At 47.6% G+C, this 18,409-nt stretch overlaps 1 protein-coding gene across 1 annotated transcript in view; it reads right to left on the reverse strand.

Moving 5' to 3' along the window:
• PDE11A (phosphodiesterase 11A) overlaps positions 1-18,409 on the reverse strand; it is a 243,599-nt gene that overhangs the window by 124,826 nt on the left and 100,364 nt on the right. The window contains exon 3 of the mRNA XM_054970122.1: positions 3,798-3,887. Coding sequence (XP_054826097.1) covers positions 3,798-3,887 — 90 coding nt within the window. The remainder of the gene's footprint in view (positions 1-3,797; positions 3,888-18,409) is intronic.

The raw sequence follows: 18,409 nt of genomic DNA on the forward strand, positions 1-18,409 counted from the left end.
AAGCTAATCTGTGCTATTTCACAGTGCTGCTAGAGTTTTCAGTGCAGGCTTTTGTCTCCATATGTATATGACCAGTTTCACCACTGGAGCCCACAGAGGATTCCAAATAGCACACAAGGCATTTTCTATGGTCCCAGCAGACTGTATCGCCAGAGGAAAACCCTGTAGTGTGTGAAATGTGAGTTTCTCCTTCCTCCACCTTCCACATTGTTGCTGGTTCCAACCTTTCCCCTGGTGGGACTCAAATTGCTACCTCCTTTTCCCCACATCAGTACTTTTTCTCAGGGAGCTACTGGAGAGAAGACAGCAATGCCTTCTGTGAATGTGCAGTTGTGTTTTTTCTTGCTGTGCTAGTGTATTTGCTGCCCTTGCTTGGTAAAAAGGCTCTGTTTTCTTCTAGGGGCATTGCTCTCCCAGTGATACCCGAACCCATGTTTAGGAGACGCCATGAATTTTCCCTGCAGTTTGCTCTCTCTCTAATGAGCTGTGAAGAGCAATGGGTGGTATACTTGTACTGCTGGTGTTGCCTTCTTTATGTGCTCTCCTCTCTGAAGTGCAACTGTTTGCAGAGGGGATTCTTCAGGGATTTTTTATGAGGCTCCCCACCAGGCTTTTCAATCCACAGTGCGCAATTAGGTGCTGTGTTGCATTTTTGTACCTTCCCTGTTCTGCTTTCCATGTGTATGAGTTATGTGCGATGATTTCACATAGGTGTGTCAGCCTATGCAGAAAGAGTTATATGCCTCTTTCTACATATGGTTAGCATGGGAGTATTGTCAGCATACTGCGTCGTAATTGGTTGGTATTGGCAGTGTAGCCACAGATCCCAGTCCAGTTACGACACTTTCAGTTCCTTAAAGTAATAAGGTTTCTTTCTGTCGTTTATTTGCCGGGACAGTACACCTGATATTCCACGTCAGTGGTACTCAATCTACAGCTTGCAGAGAGCCACATTCACATGTATAGTCAACCCAGAGCCACATGACTACTTTGTGTCCTTTGTACCACCTCACCAAATGCACACACACAAAAATATAATATAAAATAATTAATATTAATATTAATTAATATTAAATATATAGCTAAGCCCTTTTAAATTAAATATATAACTATGACCAGAGTACCTCTGAACATTTGGACTGTCTGTCTCTCCCCAAACTTAAGCCAGCTCTTGTATACTTGGAGTGTGGGGAAGGGCTTCCAATACTGCCTTCTAAGAGCCAAGCTACAAGTGACGAATTACACTTGCCTGGCACGTGAACAGACTAAGGGCCAAGCTACACATGACGAATGACACTTGAACGGCAAGTGGATTGAGTGGAGGGCAAATGAACAGGGAGAAATACACTTGCCGTTCAAGTGTCATTCATCATGTGTAGCTTGGCCCTCACGCGTATTCCTCCCTATTCACTTGCCATTCACTTGTGCTCTACTTGATCAAGTGAACAGGGAGGAATACGCGTGAGTCTGTTCACTTGCCAGGCAAGTGTAATTCGTCACTTGTAGCTTGGCTCTCACTCTCTCCTCAGCAAGAGGCACAGTAGCTCAAGCAAGTGAGTTTGCCAAAGTACCCAGAGGAGAGGAAGCTGGCTGGGAGGAAAGGGGAATAAATTCATCACCATCCCTCTATGGCCAGGCAGCTGCAGTAGTAGCCAGTTCGTTCTCCTCCTGGAAGATGCCCAAGTGCTGGGATGGAAGTTTAGTAGCTGCAGAAAAAGGGGTTGATGGAGAGGATGGGCCTTGTACCTCCATCCGTGTCACGAGGCCCACAGCTTAGGATGATAACTCACACATCCTCCAGTTTCTGCGCCATTCTGTATTACTGTTCTAAGAGCTAAGCTACAAGAGACGAATTGCACGATTTGCACGAGGACGTGCACGTGAAGGGAGTTGCAATGTTAGCAGGGAAGCTGAGTTTTAAAAGAGATCGGAAGGCTTTGTCAATTTCCTCTCTCTACAGAGCCAGCAAAGATCCCTCCTCAGAGGGTTTGTTAATTTCCTCTTTGCCTCTTAGAAGGGGAAGTGAAACTGACAGAGCCTTGGGGAGGGGAAGAGGAAATAAACAAACCCTCTGAGGAGCAATCTTCACTGGCTCTGTAGAGAGAGGAAATTGGCAAAGCTTTCCGATGTCTTTTAAAACTCAGCTTCCCAGCTAACACTGTGACTTCCTTCATGTGCTTCTCCTTGTGTAATTCATCTCTTGTAGCTTAGCTCTAAGTCTATGCCAGCAGTAGCAGCGCACTGGCATCAGCGAGACTTTAGAACTGTTAAAGCTGTGTAGTTATGTGTTACATTGAAATCACTGAATTTCCTTTCACTACAATTCTAAAAGCAGAGATGCAAGGCCCTGCATTGTTTGGATAATGTCACAATTTTGCACCTTCAGATTCAGCTGTCTGATTTATGTGCTTCACAATGCAAGTTCTCCCCCACCCCCCGCCAGTTCTTACGCATCCCACATGTTTTAATATAATATGTCAAATTAATTCCAAGAACCAGTCAATTAAGTCTGTGGAGTTACACCACACTGTTGCGGGATCCATTATTTTTGTGCCTCTGCATACTGCAGTGGTATTACAAATTAACCATATCACTGAATAAGCATCAAGCAAAAATAGAATAATTAGATACTCTGAACTCTGTTAATGTGGAATAGAGATTCATTCTGTTAACATAAGCATCATATCAAACCATTAAAAATGTTTCCGTGTCAGCCAATTCAGATTTCCCTTTACTCTGAAAATCCAGATATGGCTGTTTGCATTTGCAAGACAAAGGATGCAATTCTGTGCATACTCTGAAGCATGAAAGTGCCATTCAACATACCAGGACCGCCCTCTGAATAAACATCTCTTAAGATTTCACTGAAATTCAGCTTCTTAGGGCTCAACTAGACGGTAAGTGTGATATGAGAGTTAGGTAGCAATCAGGGAACTAATGTTTCCAAGCACTGCAGGGTCAGATTCAGCTATCAGTCATGGCACAAGGGGATGAGGAGCTTCAGCCTTCTCTCTCATGCCATTTTCCAAAGCCGAAACAGCTGCAGGGGTGTCCTACTGTTTGCCCTACTGTAGGGATCCACATATATTGAGTGTAGTAGGGCAAGCGGCCTCTCCTCACCATTTCAGCTCAGGAAAATGACATCGGAAGGAAAGCTGAATCTTTTGAGTCGAATCTGGCCCTGCAGCATTTGGTAATGTTAGTTCCCTGATGTTACATGTAACCAGGGCTTTTTTTTCAGCTGGAACGTGGTGGAATGGAGTTCCGGAACCTCTTGAAAATGGTCACATGGCTGGTGGCCCCTCCCCCTGGTCTCCAGACAGAGGGGAGTTTAGATTGCCGTCCGCACCGCTGAGGGCAATCTCAACTCCCCTCTGTCTGGAGATCAGAAGGTGGGGCCACCAGCCATGTGACCATTTTCTCCGAGGGCAACCCACTGAGTTCCACCACCTCTTTTCCCAGAAAAAAAGCCCTGTGCATGTAACAGAAGCCAGGTTGGGGCACTCCTGATCCAACTCACAGCACATATGTCATCAGTTGAGTCCTCCTGCAAGAAGTTCTTCACTCACAGTAGCAGAGTTTAACATGGAATTGACAGCAAAACTCAAAACACAACTCAGCAAACTCTCCTTAAGTGTATTTTCGGTGTAATGTTCACTAGCCAAAGCATCAATGATTTATTTGGAAATAAGAGGTGATTCATCTGTCTGATTATATACAGCTGGTACATGAAGGAAAGAAAAATATAAAAGTAACTGGGAGTTGTCCAACCTGCTTTTTTTTTTTTTTAAACTTACTCGGCTTCTATCGTATTCCTTCCTGGAAGCAGCAAACAGCTGAGCATTAGAGATGGCGATCCCACAGAATGGAAGATACATTTCCATTACCTAGTGCAAAAAAGAAATATTAGGTTGTTAATTGAATTCTTTTTTTAAAACTGAGGTGGTTAGATCTGCACCTTGGCTGTGCTGCTTCATGATTGCAGATGCTCATGTGAGTGAATGATTCTGTACAGACAAAAATTCTACCACTTCCTCAGAAGAGAAAGTGGAGATTTCCACGTATTCTGCACTCCCATTGCTGAACCCCTTAGGCTGTTCTTGAAATTCCACTGACCACTAAGAACAAAATTTCAGGGGGTGGGGGCTCAGTGTGCTGTAGTGGTAAGGTAAAGTGGGAAGTCCTGCCATTAAAATCACCAGCATTCTGTAGTTTCTTCACATTGAAAATCCATGATTTCTAGATAATCTTGCCACAGCTCCTTTAAGAACATGAACAAATCGGAAGCAAGCAAGAATTCCACATAATGAATATTTTTTCATAACACCATTGAAGCAAATGAGGGGGGGGGGACTTAATTTGTCAGGCTGAAATTAAGAAGCTGATTCAAAGCAAGTTCAAATAAAGAAGAGAAATGAGTAGAGTTTAGAAGAATCAAATCTCAGAACATTTGTGACAACAACAGAGAAAGAAGGGGAGTTATTATTTATTATTATTAAGATCTTTGATGACTTCTCAGTTTACTCACCTTGTGAATTATTCTTCCTCTAAGAGGACCCAACTTAGTAGCATCAATTTCGTAAGGTTTAGGATTTGCAAGTTAGAGAAATTCAGACCAAACTATCGGGGATAGTTTCAATATGCCTATTATTAACAGAATGTAGATAGGGCATCGCAAATTCGGATCCTCCCCTCTCATTAAAAATCCCTGCCTCATGTGTCAGAACTGTGGCTAGATAAAATCCTTACTCCAGTCTGCCTTCTGCAATTAGACAAAAGTCCATTGTTTCCAAAAAGCATTTAATGAAGAAAAAGATTATTATAGTCCACTGGCCTGAATGCAATATCCAGGTTGGTACATATGCATTGTTACCAATGCCAGGCAAAGCAAGAGATACATATTAAATATCATAGCTGACCCATCCTCCCCCCACAGTTCTCATAATATTCCCTTTGAAGCTGCAAAAGCGAAAGCTTCCCCAAGGCCGGTTCTTGGTGGAACGTCGGTAGCCAAAACAATGCGGATCTGTGAGATAGCTGCCTGGGAACCTCTGCACCTGGGGAAGAAAGCACTGAACACTGACAGGATTAAATATGGAGTCGGTTAAGCATAGGTATACAAAAGAGCGTTCTGATCCTGACATTCTGCCCCCCCTAAGAAGCCCCCCCCCCCCGGTTTATGTGGATAGCGAGAGTGGAACGCTTTCACTAGTCTAGGGGCATGAACATGTACAGCACTGACCCACTCATCAAAACCAGAATCAAAGTCCTTCCACCTAATTAGGTAAAATAGCTGGTTTCGTTTAATTTTTGAGTCCAGTATTTGTTGTACTTCATAGTGGGTCTGGTCATCGATTAACGTTGGAATAGGGGGGCCTTGGATGTGCCACTGGTTATCTGTTGGAGCTCTTTTTAGGAGGCTGACATGGAAAGTATCATGCACGTAGCGTAGGTTCTTTGGCAAATCTAAAGCAACAGTCACTTTATTGATTACTTTACGCACTGGGAAAGGTCCTAAGAACTTCAGAGCTAGTTTTCTGCTGGTTTGGGATAATTTTAGGTTTTTTGTGGACAGGTAGACAAGATCGCCAGGTTGTAAATCCCATTCCGCCGCACGGTGGCGGTCTGCCTATTTCTTGTAGTCCTGTTTGGCTTTGTTGAGGTGTTTTTTGATTTGAGCCCATTGCTGAGCTGCTTCCCCCCACCACTCGGTAACGTCTTGAGAAGCTGTAATAGGAGGGGGGAGCGCTTCGAACGGGAACGGCTTGAAGTGGAAGCCATAAATTACTTTGAAAGGAGTTTCTCCGGTAGACGCGTGTACACTGTTATTATAGGAGAACTCTGCTAACGGGAGCAAATCAATCCAATTGTCTTGTTGGAAGTTGATGTAGCATCTTAGAAATTGTTCTAATATCTGGTTAGTTTTTTCGGATTGTCCGTCTGTTTCTGGGTGGTGGCTTGAGCTGAGCCCTTGTTCAATTCCCAGTAGTTGCAAAAGCTCCCGCCAGAAGTTGGCAACGAATTGCCCGCCGCGATCCGAAATCACCTTGGATGGAAAAGAATGTATTTTCACAATGTTTTTCATAAAAATATCAGCTAGTTTTCTAGCGGAGGGAATGGTGGTACACGGTATAAAGTGTGCTTGCTTGGAAAACAAATCGACCACGACCAAAATACAATTATGTCCTTTAGAGGGAGGTAGGTCAGTAATAAAGTCCATAGAAATAATCTCCCACGGTCGACTTGGCGTTTCTAAGGGTTGCAAAAGCCCCGGCGGTTTGCCTTTTCGGGATTTGGCGCTGAGACAGATGGGGCAAGAGGCTACGTATTGGGAAATGTCTTTGCGCATGCCTGGCCACCAGAATTGGCGTTGCACCAAGTGCAGCGTTTTTAGGTAACTGTAGTGTCCCGCTGTGGGGGCATCGTGACAGCGTTGTAAAACATCCTTTCTCAGACATTTAGGCACATAAAAACGGTTTCCCCAAAGCCATTCCCCCGTGGCGGATTGTTGTAGTTTGTCTTTGGGCGCCTCCCCCCCCTCCTTCTCCACTTCGGCTTTCAGCTTTTCTCTCCACCCCTGATCGGGTGACGGGGAGGGCTTAGCGTGGCTGCGCGTAGTCATCACACCCCCTAATTGCGTAGGCGAAAACACCGTGTCGACTGTCTCCTCCCTTTTGCTTTTATGTTGGGGCATGCGTGATAGAGCGTCAGCGAGGAAGTTAGTTTTGCCTGGTAGGAAGTTTAATGTAAAATTGAACTTCGAGAAGAATTCCGCCCATCGCAATTGCTTGGCGTTTAGTCTGCGAGGGCTGCGCAGGGCCTCTAAATTTTTGTGATCCGTCCAGACTTCGAACGGATGTCGGGCTCCTTCTAGCCAATGTCTCCAATTTGTGAGCGCCGCTTTAACAGCGAAGGCTTCCTTCTCCCACACATTCCAATTTCTCTCTGCTTCAGAAAACTTTCTAGAAAGGAAGGCGCAAGGTTTGAGATTCCCGTCCTCTCCTCGTTGCAATAACACACCCCCAATTGCCATATCGCTGGCATCGACCTGTACTATGAAGGGGCGGTTTTCATCGGGGTGTTGTAGGACGGGTTCTGAGACAAATTGCTCTTTTAACTGATTGAATGCTGCCTCGCATTCGGGTGTCCATGAAAGCTTTGCACCAGGTTTCTTTGCTTGCTCCCCCTTGTCTTTCGTTTTTAACAGTTCAGTTAAGGGGAGCGTGGTGTGGGCGAAATTAGCAATGAATTCTCTATAGAAATTGGCAAACCCTAGAAACGACTGCAATTCTTTTCTGGTGGAGGGGACTTGCCAATTTAATACCGCTTGTATTTTTTCTGGGTCCATTTTCAAGCCCTCTGACGATATACAATAGCCCAGATAATTGAGTTTTGTTTTGTGGAACTCACATTTGGAAAGTTTAATAGGCAGTTTGTTATTCATGAGCGTAGTTAGGACCTTTTGTACAAGTTCCACATGTTCCTCCTCCGTTTGCGAGTAAATCAACACATCATCAAGATACACCACTACACCCTGGTACAGAAATTCATGTAGGACTTCATTGATCATGGACATGAAAACTGACGGGGCGCCAGTCAAGCCGAAAGGCATTACTAAATATTCATATTGTCCGAGTGGGGTATTAAACGCGGTTTTCCATTCATCCCCTTCTCGGATACGGACATGGAAGTAAGCATCTTTTAAATCCAATTTAGTAAAGATCTTACCTTGGGCCACGACGTTGAGTAGATCTTTGATGAGTGGAATGGGGTAGGCGTTGCTAGCGGACACAGCGTTCAGTCCCCGAAAATCAGTACACAGTCTCAAGCCCCCATCCTTCTTTTTCACGAACAAAACTGGGGCTGCATGGGGACTATTAGCTGGGCGGATGAACCCCCTTTGCAAATTGAGATCAATGAACTTCCGAAGTTCGTCTCTTTCATTGGGGCTCATAGGGTATAACCGACCCTTTGGTAGTGAAGCCCCTGGTAAAATTTCACAGTACAGTCTGTCCTCCTATGCGGAGGGAGAGTATTGGCCTCTTCTTCTGTGAAGGCTTGAGTGAATGCCCTATATTGTTTAGGTATTTGGTTAATTTCTTCTTGGGTGAGTAGAGCTGAATCAGATATAGTGGGATTCCTTCCCCAGTTTTGATCCCAACGATGATTTTTGCAAGATTCATGGGTGAAAGTAATACTCCCTTCTGCCCAATCGATGTGGGGGTTGTGATCACACAACCATCGGCTTCCCAGTATCAGGGGATATTTAGCTGTGGCACTAATGACAAAGGATCTGATTTCCCAATGTGATCCCATGCCGGTTATGATCGGAGCAGTCTCTGTGGTAACCGGATTCATGTTAGTGCCATCCATTTGTTCAAAAATGACAGGTATATCCAAATTTTTCACTGGAAGTACTAGTCCATTAACTAAGGCAGGTGCAATAATATCTCTAGAACAGCCCGAATCAATAAGGGCTTGCACACGGATGTGCATCTTCTTGTCCGCATTTACTAACGTTACAGGAATGAACAGTATGGACCCCGGGGGTCGGTTTAACACCGGACCAGACTTACGTGCGATCTGCCGTTTGGGTCCTTTTACGACAGATCCATTTCGTTTCCCGACACCGGGCTCTCGGGATTTCCTTCCCCGATCAGGGCTGTTTGATCGTCTTCGGTGATCTCCTCCAACTCCAGTCCTCTATCTGGGAAACTTTTTCTGGGCGCTCCCCTACTCCTTGGGGCAGCTCTGGGTACTGGAGAAGGACGCGGCAGCGCCGGGCTGGTTAGGGTAGCTGGGCGTCGTAATTGGAGCGGAGGTCTTTGGACAGGCCGATATGGGCATTGCGCTGCGAAATGGCCACCCTGGCCGCACTGTAAGCACAATCCCTGTTGCCATCTAGCATCTCGCGCTCCCCGGGTGGCATACCCAGTTCCCCGGCTCCCTCTCAGAGACAAAGGTGTGGAGGAGCGTCTTTGACTCGGGGGTTGCTGATGTTGTTCCGCTAGGCGAACTTCCAGGAGTCTATTTTCCACTTCGCAAGTCAACTGTATCCATCCTAAGAGCGTAAGCGGATTGTCTTGCATGAGCGCTCGGTCTAGTAATTTTGGATTCAATCCTTGTTTATACAAGATGATCTTGGTGGACTCCTCGCACCTCGGGCATTTGGCAGCGAGCTGTCGGAATTGTGTGGCATAGTCTCTAGCCGACATGCTGCCTTGCCTAATTGCTTGCAACTCTGTTCTAGCCCGAGTTTCCTCCAAGGGATCTTCATATTGCGCCCGAATAGCATCCACTAGCCCTTGGAGAGTTTCTAACTCGGGGGCCCCCACATTATATAGTCCCACGTACCAGTCAGCCGCTTTACCTTGGAGACGCGATCCCAGATGCTCTATCTGGCTGGCTTCGCTTCCAAACAGGTGTCCCCAACGATTAAAAAATTGCACCACTTGTACCAGGAAAAATCCCAATTTGGAAGGGTCTCCATCAAAAGTAGCGTCCAGTTTGACCCATCCCATGGGTAAATCTTGTCTGGGGGTTTGGTCTGGCATGGGATAAACGTCCATTGGCCCCAGTTGCAGCGGAGGCTGGCGCGGGTGGGAATGCGGTTGAGGTTGGGGGACCGGTTGCCTTGGCGTTGGCTGCGGGTGCAGAGGTTGTAGAGGCGGAGGGGCCACCGGCCCCGTTAGCGGTATCGACCCCGGAGATGGCAGGGGTCCCCTCGGTGTCGGCTGGCGCGGCGTCGGTCGGGTTGGCGCTGGTCGGGTGGGGCGAGGTCCCCTCGGCGAGGTCTGCGTTCCTTGAACCACCCGCGGCGTAATTGGTTGACTTGCTTGAGTTGTCGGTGGGTAAACTATAGGGGAGGTCGGCCCGCGTGGTTGTGCTGGCAAAGTTCCTGGAACCACCGTCGGTGTGGTGGGCTGACTCGCTTGGGTGGTTGGTGGAGGAATTATAGGGGAAGCCGGTCTGCGTGGCGGTTCTTCCTCCTCCTCCTCCGTCTCCTCGCTGCTGCTGGTATCAGTGGTTGCGGGCTGGTCTGGGTACCAGTCATCCGGACACGGTTCACCACCTTCTCCCGTCAAGAGGGATCCCCCTCCAGTGGCCCCAATCTCCTCACCCGTTTCCGACGGTTGCTGCGGCCATATCTGTTCTTGCAAGTTAGCCAGACTCTGGCTAATGCCAGACAGGTCCGTTGGCGGGGCCCGGTCTCTGTCTCCCGCCACTAAAACTGAATGCAGATGTACAGCGTTGGCTAGACTCTCTTCCATATTCTGTAGTCTATTCTCCAATCTCTGTACTCTGTCTGTGGACTGCTGCGGATCCCCCGTATCCCCAGTAGTTGGAGGGGTTGTCGGGTGGTCCGTGCTCAGCGTCTGTTGCCACGGCAGGGGTGCTTCCACCCCTTGTTCCTCCTGCGACCGCGCAGCAAGTACACCTTTGGTTAATCCAGTGATTGCTGAAATCCCAGAATCAATGGCAATGGTTCTACTCTGGAGCTGTGCCCATTGATGCTCTCCAACATCTGGCTCCCCCGCTCTCGGGGTGACTTCGGCATAGTCCCAGCTCAGAGCACTTCGTTGGGAAGTATCCCCTTCCGTTCGCTCGGCCGTCCGGTTCCAGAACAGCCATGGACGGCCCTCAGCTTGCTCCGGTATAGACCCCAGGCTACGCCGGCTATCCAACTGTATTTGGGTAAACATCGCGCTGATCCTCCGCTCCCTCGTCTCTCTGGGTCGGGCGCCCCACTGCGTCGGGGTCGGCACGCTGAACAATGGAACGGCTGATGTGCTGGGCCTCGTTCTCTCCGTACTGGGAGCGAGGGTAAAAATAGTTGTAACCGTGGACCCTTGTCTCCTTGGCACAACTTGAGAAGATTCCGAGCCTCGAGGACCGGGAGAGACATACGGATCGAACAAAGGGTCCCGGGGCGGGACAGCTTTGGAGTCCGTTTGATCCGGTTGAGGCATTGGAAAGAGGATTGGTAACAAAATGTCAGAACTGTGGCTAGATAAAATCCTTACTCCAGTATGCCTTCTGCAATTAGACAAAAGTCCATTGTTTCCAAAAAGCATTTAATGAAGAAAAAGATTATTATAGTCCACTGGCCTGAATGCAATATCCAGGTTGGTACATATGCATTGTTACCAATGCCAGGCAAAGCAAGAGATACATATTAAATATCATAGCTGACCCATCCTCCCCCCACAGTTCTCATAATATTCCCTTTGAAGCTGCAAAAGCGAAAGCTTCCCCAAGGCCGGTTCTTGGTGGAACGTCGGCAGCCAAAACAATGCGGGTCTGTGAGATAGCTGCCTGGGAACCTCTGCACCTGGGGAAGAAAGCACTGAACACTGAAAGGATTAAATATGGAGTCGGTTAAGCATAGGTATACAAAAGAGCGTTCTGATCCTGACATCATGGAGACTAGCAAGTGAGGGAGAAGGACTCTAGCCAAGCCTCCTCTTTGATGTGCTACTTTTCTGCAGGCAGAGACTTTCTACATGGGGAGTAGAATCTTGCAGGCAGACTCTATTTACTAATAATATATGGAATTTAATTCTTTCGAGAGAGAGGTGATCTCCACAGATATTCCCTTCCCACTATGTACCACTCCACTCCAAAGACTATTTCATCCTGCAAAATACTGCAGGGTAAAATAGCCATATGATGAAGGCTTTTTTTTTTTTAGAAAGTTCATGCCGCAATAAATTTGCTCATCTTTCAGGTGCCACAAGACTTTTTTGTTGTTGTTGTTATCAGGATTCTCAGTCAAGAAGACAGTGTTATCACAGTAATAAGTATGAACAGCCAGCTGAGAAATCATGAAGGGGGAGCTGGAGGGAGGATAGAGAGAGAGAGAAAGGAGAAAACGACTTCCTTCCGTCAGCAGTAGAAAGGATTGATTGCGTCTTTCTGCTATGCCTTTTCCCTATCTCCTGAGAGAATCTGGAAGAGTGTAGAGACTCCTGTGGGAGAGAAGGAAGCATAGAATAGCCCAATCTTGGAAATTAGGCAGGGACACCATAACTTGGTTGTGATTACATACATACGTACATAAAGGGCTTTTTTTCTGGGAAAGAGGTGGTGGAACTCAGGACCGCACAATGACATCACTTTGGGTCAGCTGGAACCGGGGGGGGGGGAGTTTTTTAAAGTTTAAATCACCCTCAACACAAGTGGTCACATGGCTGGTGGCCCCTCCCCCTGATCTCCAGACAGAGGGGGGTTTAGATTGCCCTCCGTGCCGCTCCAGTGGAGCAGAGGGTAATCTAAACTCCCCTCTGTCTGGAGATCAGGGGGTGGGGCCACCAGCCATGTGACCATTTTCAAGAGGTGCCGGAACTCCATTCCACCGCATTCCTGCTGAAAAAAAGCCCTGCATACATACATACATACAAAGACTCTTGGACTGCCTAGTTTTCATTTGGTTTTTTTGCAAGGGCAGGGGCCATACCTTGCCAGACTCTCCAGTTTCCAGCTTCAGTTGCCCATATTTTGATTGAAGGAGTTCGGAAAACACACAGAGATATAATCTTTGGATCATATGACCAGTTTTTACAAAAACAATACACAGAAGTCATTGTTCTAAGATAACAGCTGCAAGGTGTGTGGCTACTTAAAATTCAGATTAATGAGGTTCCTCCTGTCAAATCATCTGACCGTAGACTGCACGGTTTCCTGAAAGCCATTCCCTGGCCAATATTAGGCCATCACTCAACAACCAGCATTTTCATCCTTGCATTTCTACAAGTGACACCCAATACTAGCCATACTAGGTTACACACTCTTCAATATTTTATCAGGAGAAGGAATTTTAGTGAAAGAATTTTTTAAAAATATTGAATACTATCACAGTAGTTGATCCTCTTCACCTCAAAATACTTTTAACAACAACAGTAAGCGCTTGAAGTACAAAGCATTTTATATGCCACATCCATAATTTCGCTGTCTGTGCACAATACGCAGCAAATGTATAAAAGCCCACATACGCTTTCCTTAAAACTCAAGATCTTCAAAGCACCTTCATCCTGTTCAGTTCTTATTATTTTGGTGACCTCACAGTGCATAAGTGATCCTCTCAATATGGGTGGTCATGTATGCACAGAACACATGTATTTTTCAGTACACACAATCAGAAATCTTGATTTTTGAGAATACATGTTCACATGAACTAAATCTGGAAAACAGGCACACTGCCCTCTTCACACAAAGGGGCCACCATGAGTATTGGAGGGATCATAGATAGTATGCTGTTCCATTCCACATGGTAGGAGTGCCACCATTATAATGACATATCAAAGCTTTTTGCAGACTAAGCTCCACTGCAGTTGATGAAATATTTGAAGACTGCAGTTTATGTCTTGGAAATGTGACTGCAGGGGTAAACTGTTTAAGTTTTTACTGCATGACAAGCAACCCATGCGGCTTTTAATCAAAGAATTCCAACAGTTTGACCTAATGCTATGTAATGGTACAGAGAAGCATAGGCACACAGAAGTTTCCAGATCATCTGTCATCACATGTAATATATAACCATGTAACCATATAACCATATATAACCAAAACCACTCTGGAAAATTGTTGTTGAATACAGAAGTTATTAGACAAGTTCTGAAATGCTTCTTTTTCTGTTTACCACTGGCTAAAAATAAATCAGCATAGACAGAGCGGAACTACAAGTTACAAAAGGCACAGATTGGACACTTGTCAGCTTCCCTCAAGTTTTGATGGGAAATGTAGGCATCCTGGTCTTGCAGCTTGGCTCTCCAACTGCTGTCCAGTGGACTTTTCAACTGTCACTTGTCCAACATTCCACCAAGCTGCCTACATTTCCCATCAAAACTTGAGGGAAGCTGACAAGTGTCCAACCTGTGCCTTTTGTCACTTGTAGTTTCGCTCATAGATGAGAAGCAAATGTACTAATGTTCCCAAGCATGACTTCAGAAGAGAAGCCTATGAAAATCTGCATAAAGAATTAATAATTTACTGAAACTTTGATTCATCCACACTGATGACTACGGGAAACTTCTGCTGTCAAACTGTGCTACAAATCCAATGGGCAAGTTACCCTACAGACAACCATACAATCACATGTTCACTCAAGAGGGAAGGTGAACTCTTTGAAGAGCAGAGAGAAGCACTGCCCCTCCTAAAGTCTATAAAAGTTTCACACTCTGTGCGTGAATACTTTACAAGAGAAATGTTAAAATGGAAATTTTTCCAAATGGCCTCATGGATTCCGGCTCCAATCCCTGACAACATGGGCATTAAAGTTATAAGGTAACGTTAAATAACAATAGCGAATGATATTATCCGATCCTGAAATTGTTCCAAGTACCCTACAAGAAAACGCATGTGCCGTTTTATTTTATATTTTTCCATGTATTTTTCTCAAATGCAAAACCCCCATCATTACCACATGAGTTTAAGACTCATCTCCCTCAAGATAACTTGGATCTGTGCCTTCACACTCTAGTTCATGTTGTTTGTTTTGTAAATAAAATGTGAAATCATATGCTGTGGGAGATTTTGTTGTTGTTCTAGGGAACTGTTTAAACTTGCTCCGTTCAGAGCCTAACTAGACATCACAAATACAAACGGCGGATTCGGTTTCGTTTTCTCAGCCATGCCGGACGCTCCTCTCGGCTGGTCCGGGAGGAAACGACCGGGCACCCTGACCGGGCGGCTGATCCGCAAGGATTAGCCCCCAGGACTCCCAGGGAGGGAGCCAGGGTCCGGGACGCGGCGGGAAGAACTCCCCGAAATCAATGCGGGGGGGAATTGCCCGTTTGTCCCTATGGAGGCCGGCAGATGTGCGCGGCGCCTCGAGTGCCGCCGGGCAACGAGAAACGGCAAGTAAAAGAAACAGGCGGAAGCCTGTAAACAAGCGAATCCCTTCTGTTTTACAAGCGTTTGTGAAGGAGAGGTTGATCTGAAGAAGACTCGCTCTTCCCCTTCGTTGAGTTCCAGAATTCTGTTGGCGCCCCCCCCCCAAATGGCAGCAAAGAAGCAAAGTCCCGCTCTCGGTAAGTCAATCTCGGCTACTTTGAAGGGGGAGTCGCTCGAAGAGTTGGTGCGCAGGGCGGTGGTGGAAGCCATAAAACCCTTTGTTGACAAGCTGAACGAAACTGATCAAAGGGTGGGCTTAATTGAAAGCGAGGTGAAAACCATTAAGGCAGCAGCGGGGGGGGGCAGAAAAGTCTGCTCTGGAAAGTGCGTCACTTGTGAAGGCTACAAAAAAGGAGCTGAAGTTGGTGGAGAACCAGCTGATCGGGCTACAGGTGGAACGAACGCAGACAATTTTGCGTCTCCAAAACGTGAAAGAGGAGGAAAATGAGGATCTGTGGGATTTGGTCTCGGAACTACTGGCGACACCCGCGAGGACGACTAAAGAAGAGGTTAAAAGCGCCATTTTGGAGGTCCGTCGGGCTTCTTCAAAATATGCAACAAAGCGACAGTTGCCTCGTGAGATCATTATTGACTTTTCATCTAAAAAGATTCGGGACACCATCCTATATAACTCATACAATGCGGATTTGGACTTTATGGGTTTGAAAGTCAAGATTTTGAAGGACGTTCCATTTCTAGTCCGGAAACGGCGTTTTAAATATAAAAAGTTTGCAGCTCTTCTGAGGGACCATGGAATAAAGTACAAATGGTTATTCCCGGAAGGAATATGGTTTAGATATAAAGATCAGGCCTATAAGATATTATCAGAAGATCAACTAAAGGATTTTGAGAATAAAAACCCAGAACTCTGCTGCACCAAGAACGAAGAAAAGGAGGAGCCGGAGGGGGGGGAGGAGGAGGAGAGCATCGCAACAGCAGTTGCACAGAGAGAATTGCGTCCGGGACCTAGAAGGGGGAGGAAAGTTTAATCAGAATTTGAAATGTTTATTCTCTGTATGATTAACCACTCCATCATTACTCTATGGAGCTATTTTTGTATTATGACAGTATGAAGGGAAACATTGAAGTGTAGTGTTTAGTGTTTGTAGTTCATTCCCCCCCCCCTTTTCTTTTTCCACCTCCCTTTGTCCCTTCCCTCTCCCCTTTCCTTGTGATAGTCTGGTGTAGTGTCTTGTAGTTATGAAAATAAAAAAATTTATAAAAAAAAAAAACAAATACAAACGGCATGAGTGTCAGGTCCAGTATATATCTTAACTATACTGACTCCATTTTCTAATGCTTTTAGTCTCTAAGTGTTTTCTCCTCAGGTGCACCAGTTCCCAGGCAGCATTCCCACCAGAGGAGACTGTTTTGTCTAACACCGTTCCACCAGGCATTGGCCTTGAAGGAGAGCAGCTTCCCAGGACTGAAAGATGTTGTTTTGAGAACTGTGGGGGGAGGCTGTTCCAGATGGGTATTGTTACTCTGTATCCTATGCTTGCTCTTCATTGGTAACAATGATCATGTACCATCCTGAGTCTCCTATTCAGGACAGTGGACTATAATGGACCTTTTCTGCAATAAAGCTTCCTTTGCCAGACATTGGACTTATTCTTGCTTCTAAAGGGAATCTTGCAGAGAGTACCTTATTTAGCCACAGTCTGACATTTTGTTACCAATCATGTCTGCGTCGGGCCCAGCGGAATCCAAGGTTGTCCCGGACAGGGATCCTTTGTTTGATCCGTATGCGTCTCCCGACAATCAACCGGTGCAAACTCAAGACTCCCAGGAGCTGGGAGCAACCGGGAACGGAACCGGAGCCTCCACTTCTACCCTGCCTCTCATCGACTTCAGTACTCGAAACGAGACCGAAAGCAATCTCGGGGCAAGGCCGAAAGCAACCGCTCTCCCCTTGATCTCGGTGCCCACCCCGTCGGAGTGGGGAGCCAGACCCCGAGAAACCAGAGAGCGCCGGGCAGGTGGACTCCATCCACGAGTCTCGATGGACGGGCGCCGAAGCCTAGAAACCGTCCCGGAACTAGATAGCAGCCAACCATGGCGATATTGGAACAGGACGTTTGAGCAGATGGAGGGGGACACGTCTCGCCGAGGCGCCCTGAGTTGGGATTATTCCGAACTTGCCCCGTGGAAGGAGCCAACGGAAGTCCCTGAACCAAGTTGGGAGCAGATACGAGGTCGCACCTATGCGGTAGATACCAGCATCTCGGCCGTGACGGGTATGGCCAAGGGAATTCTAGCCGCGAGGTCGCGAATAGTTCAAGGGGACCCTCCTCCGTGGGGCCCTTTCTCCCCGGTGAGTACAGCGAATGAAGGTTCCCTGAGCGAACAACCAGGGCCAAGTCGTATACAACAATTAGAAGCTAAGCTGATGGATATGGAAGAAAGCTTGGCTCACGCCATTCATTTAATTTCCTCAATGGGGGCAGGGGAAAGACTGTCTCCTGAAGAGATGGCGATACAGATAGCTACCCTTCAAAGTGTCATCTCCTATCCGATGGAGGAAGTTCAGCAGCGGTCGTCGCCTACCGGCGGGGGGGGGCACCTATCCTGGCGAATCGGGAGAACAACCCAAGGAACTTCCCCCTCAGCGGGAAACTCCACCGAGAAGGGACCACCCGGTTGTGCCATCCGGTGAGACTCCCATCGAACCTCCTATCACGGGAGGGGATGTGCCGCCAGACGAGACCCCCGTTGAGAGGCCTACGGAAGGGGAGGAAAAGCCAAGTGATACACCGGTGATACCCCCCCATACTTCCCCGAAAACGGTCCGGCCGGACCAAGCGGGAGCACCCGTGGCTCCGTCAGGGGAGGGAGCCCCTGGTCAACCGCGCGAAACTGTTCCCGTCGGGCAACCTCCGGGAGATGGTCTACCAGCGCCAAAAGGCCAGCCGACGCTTCCCAGAACAACAACGCCCGGAGGGGCAAGCCCGCGCGGCCTTCCACCCATTCGGCCTTCGCCGCTGCGGCCCCTTCCGCTTCGACCACAACTAACCCCGCCGCTGCAGCCGATACGTTTGCCACTGGAACAACCCGTAAGACCGCCTCCGACCCAACCGATGGGACCTACACCACTGCGACCCCACCAACCCACCCCTCAGCGGCCGATTATTACTCCGCCACACCAACCTCAACCGCCAGCACCTCAACCGCTACGGCCAGCACCTCCGGCATTGCCACCAGCCCTGCCGAGAGCACCGCCACCAGCCCTGCCGAGAGCACCACCGCCAGCCCAGCCGAGGCCGGCACCCCCGGCTCAACCGGTGAGGCCACCGCCAGCACAACCGGGTCCCCTCATACCTCAAGTGCCATTGAGGCTTCCGGCGGACTTCTACCCAGCCCCGGCTCCGAGGCAAGACCTCCCAATGGGTTGGGTGAAACTGGACGCCACTTTTGACGGGGATCCCTCCAAACTGGGCTTTTTCCTAGTGCAAGTCTTACAATTCTTCAACCGGTGGGGACACCTCTTCGGCAGCGAGGCCAGCCAAATTGAACATCT

This window comes from Eublepharis macularius, chromosome 2 (genome assembly GCF_028583425.1).
Source record: "Eublepharis macularius isolate TG4126 chromosome 2, MPM_Emac_v1.0, whole genome shotgun sequence".
Lineage (NCBI taxonomy): Eukaryota > Metazoa > Chordata > Lepidosauria > Squamata > Eublepharidae > Eublepharis > Eublepharis macularius.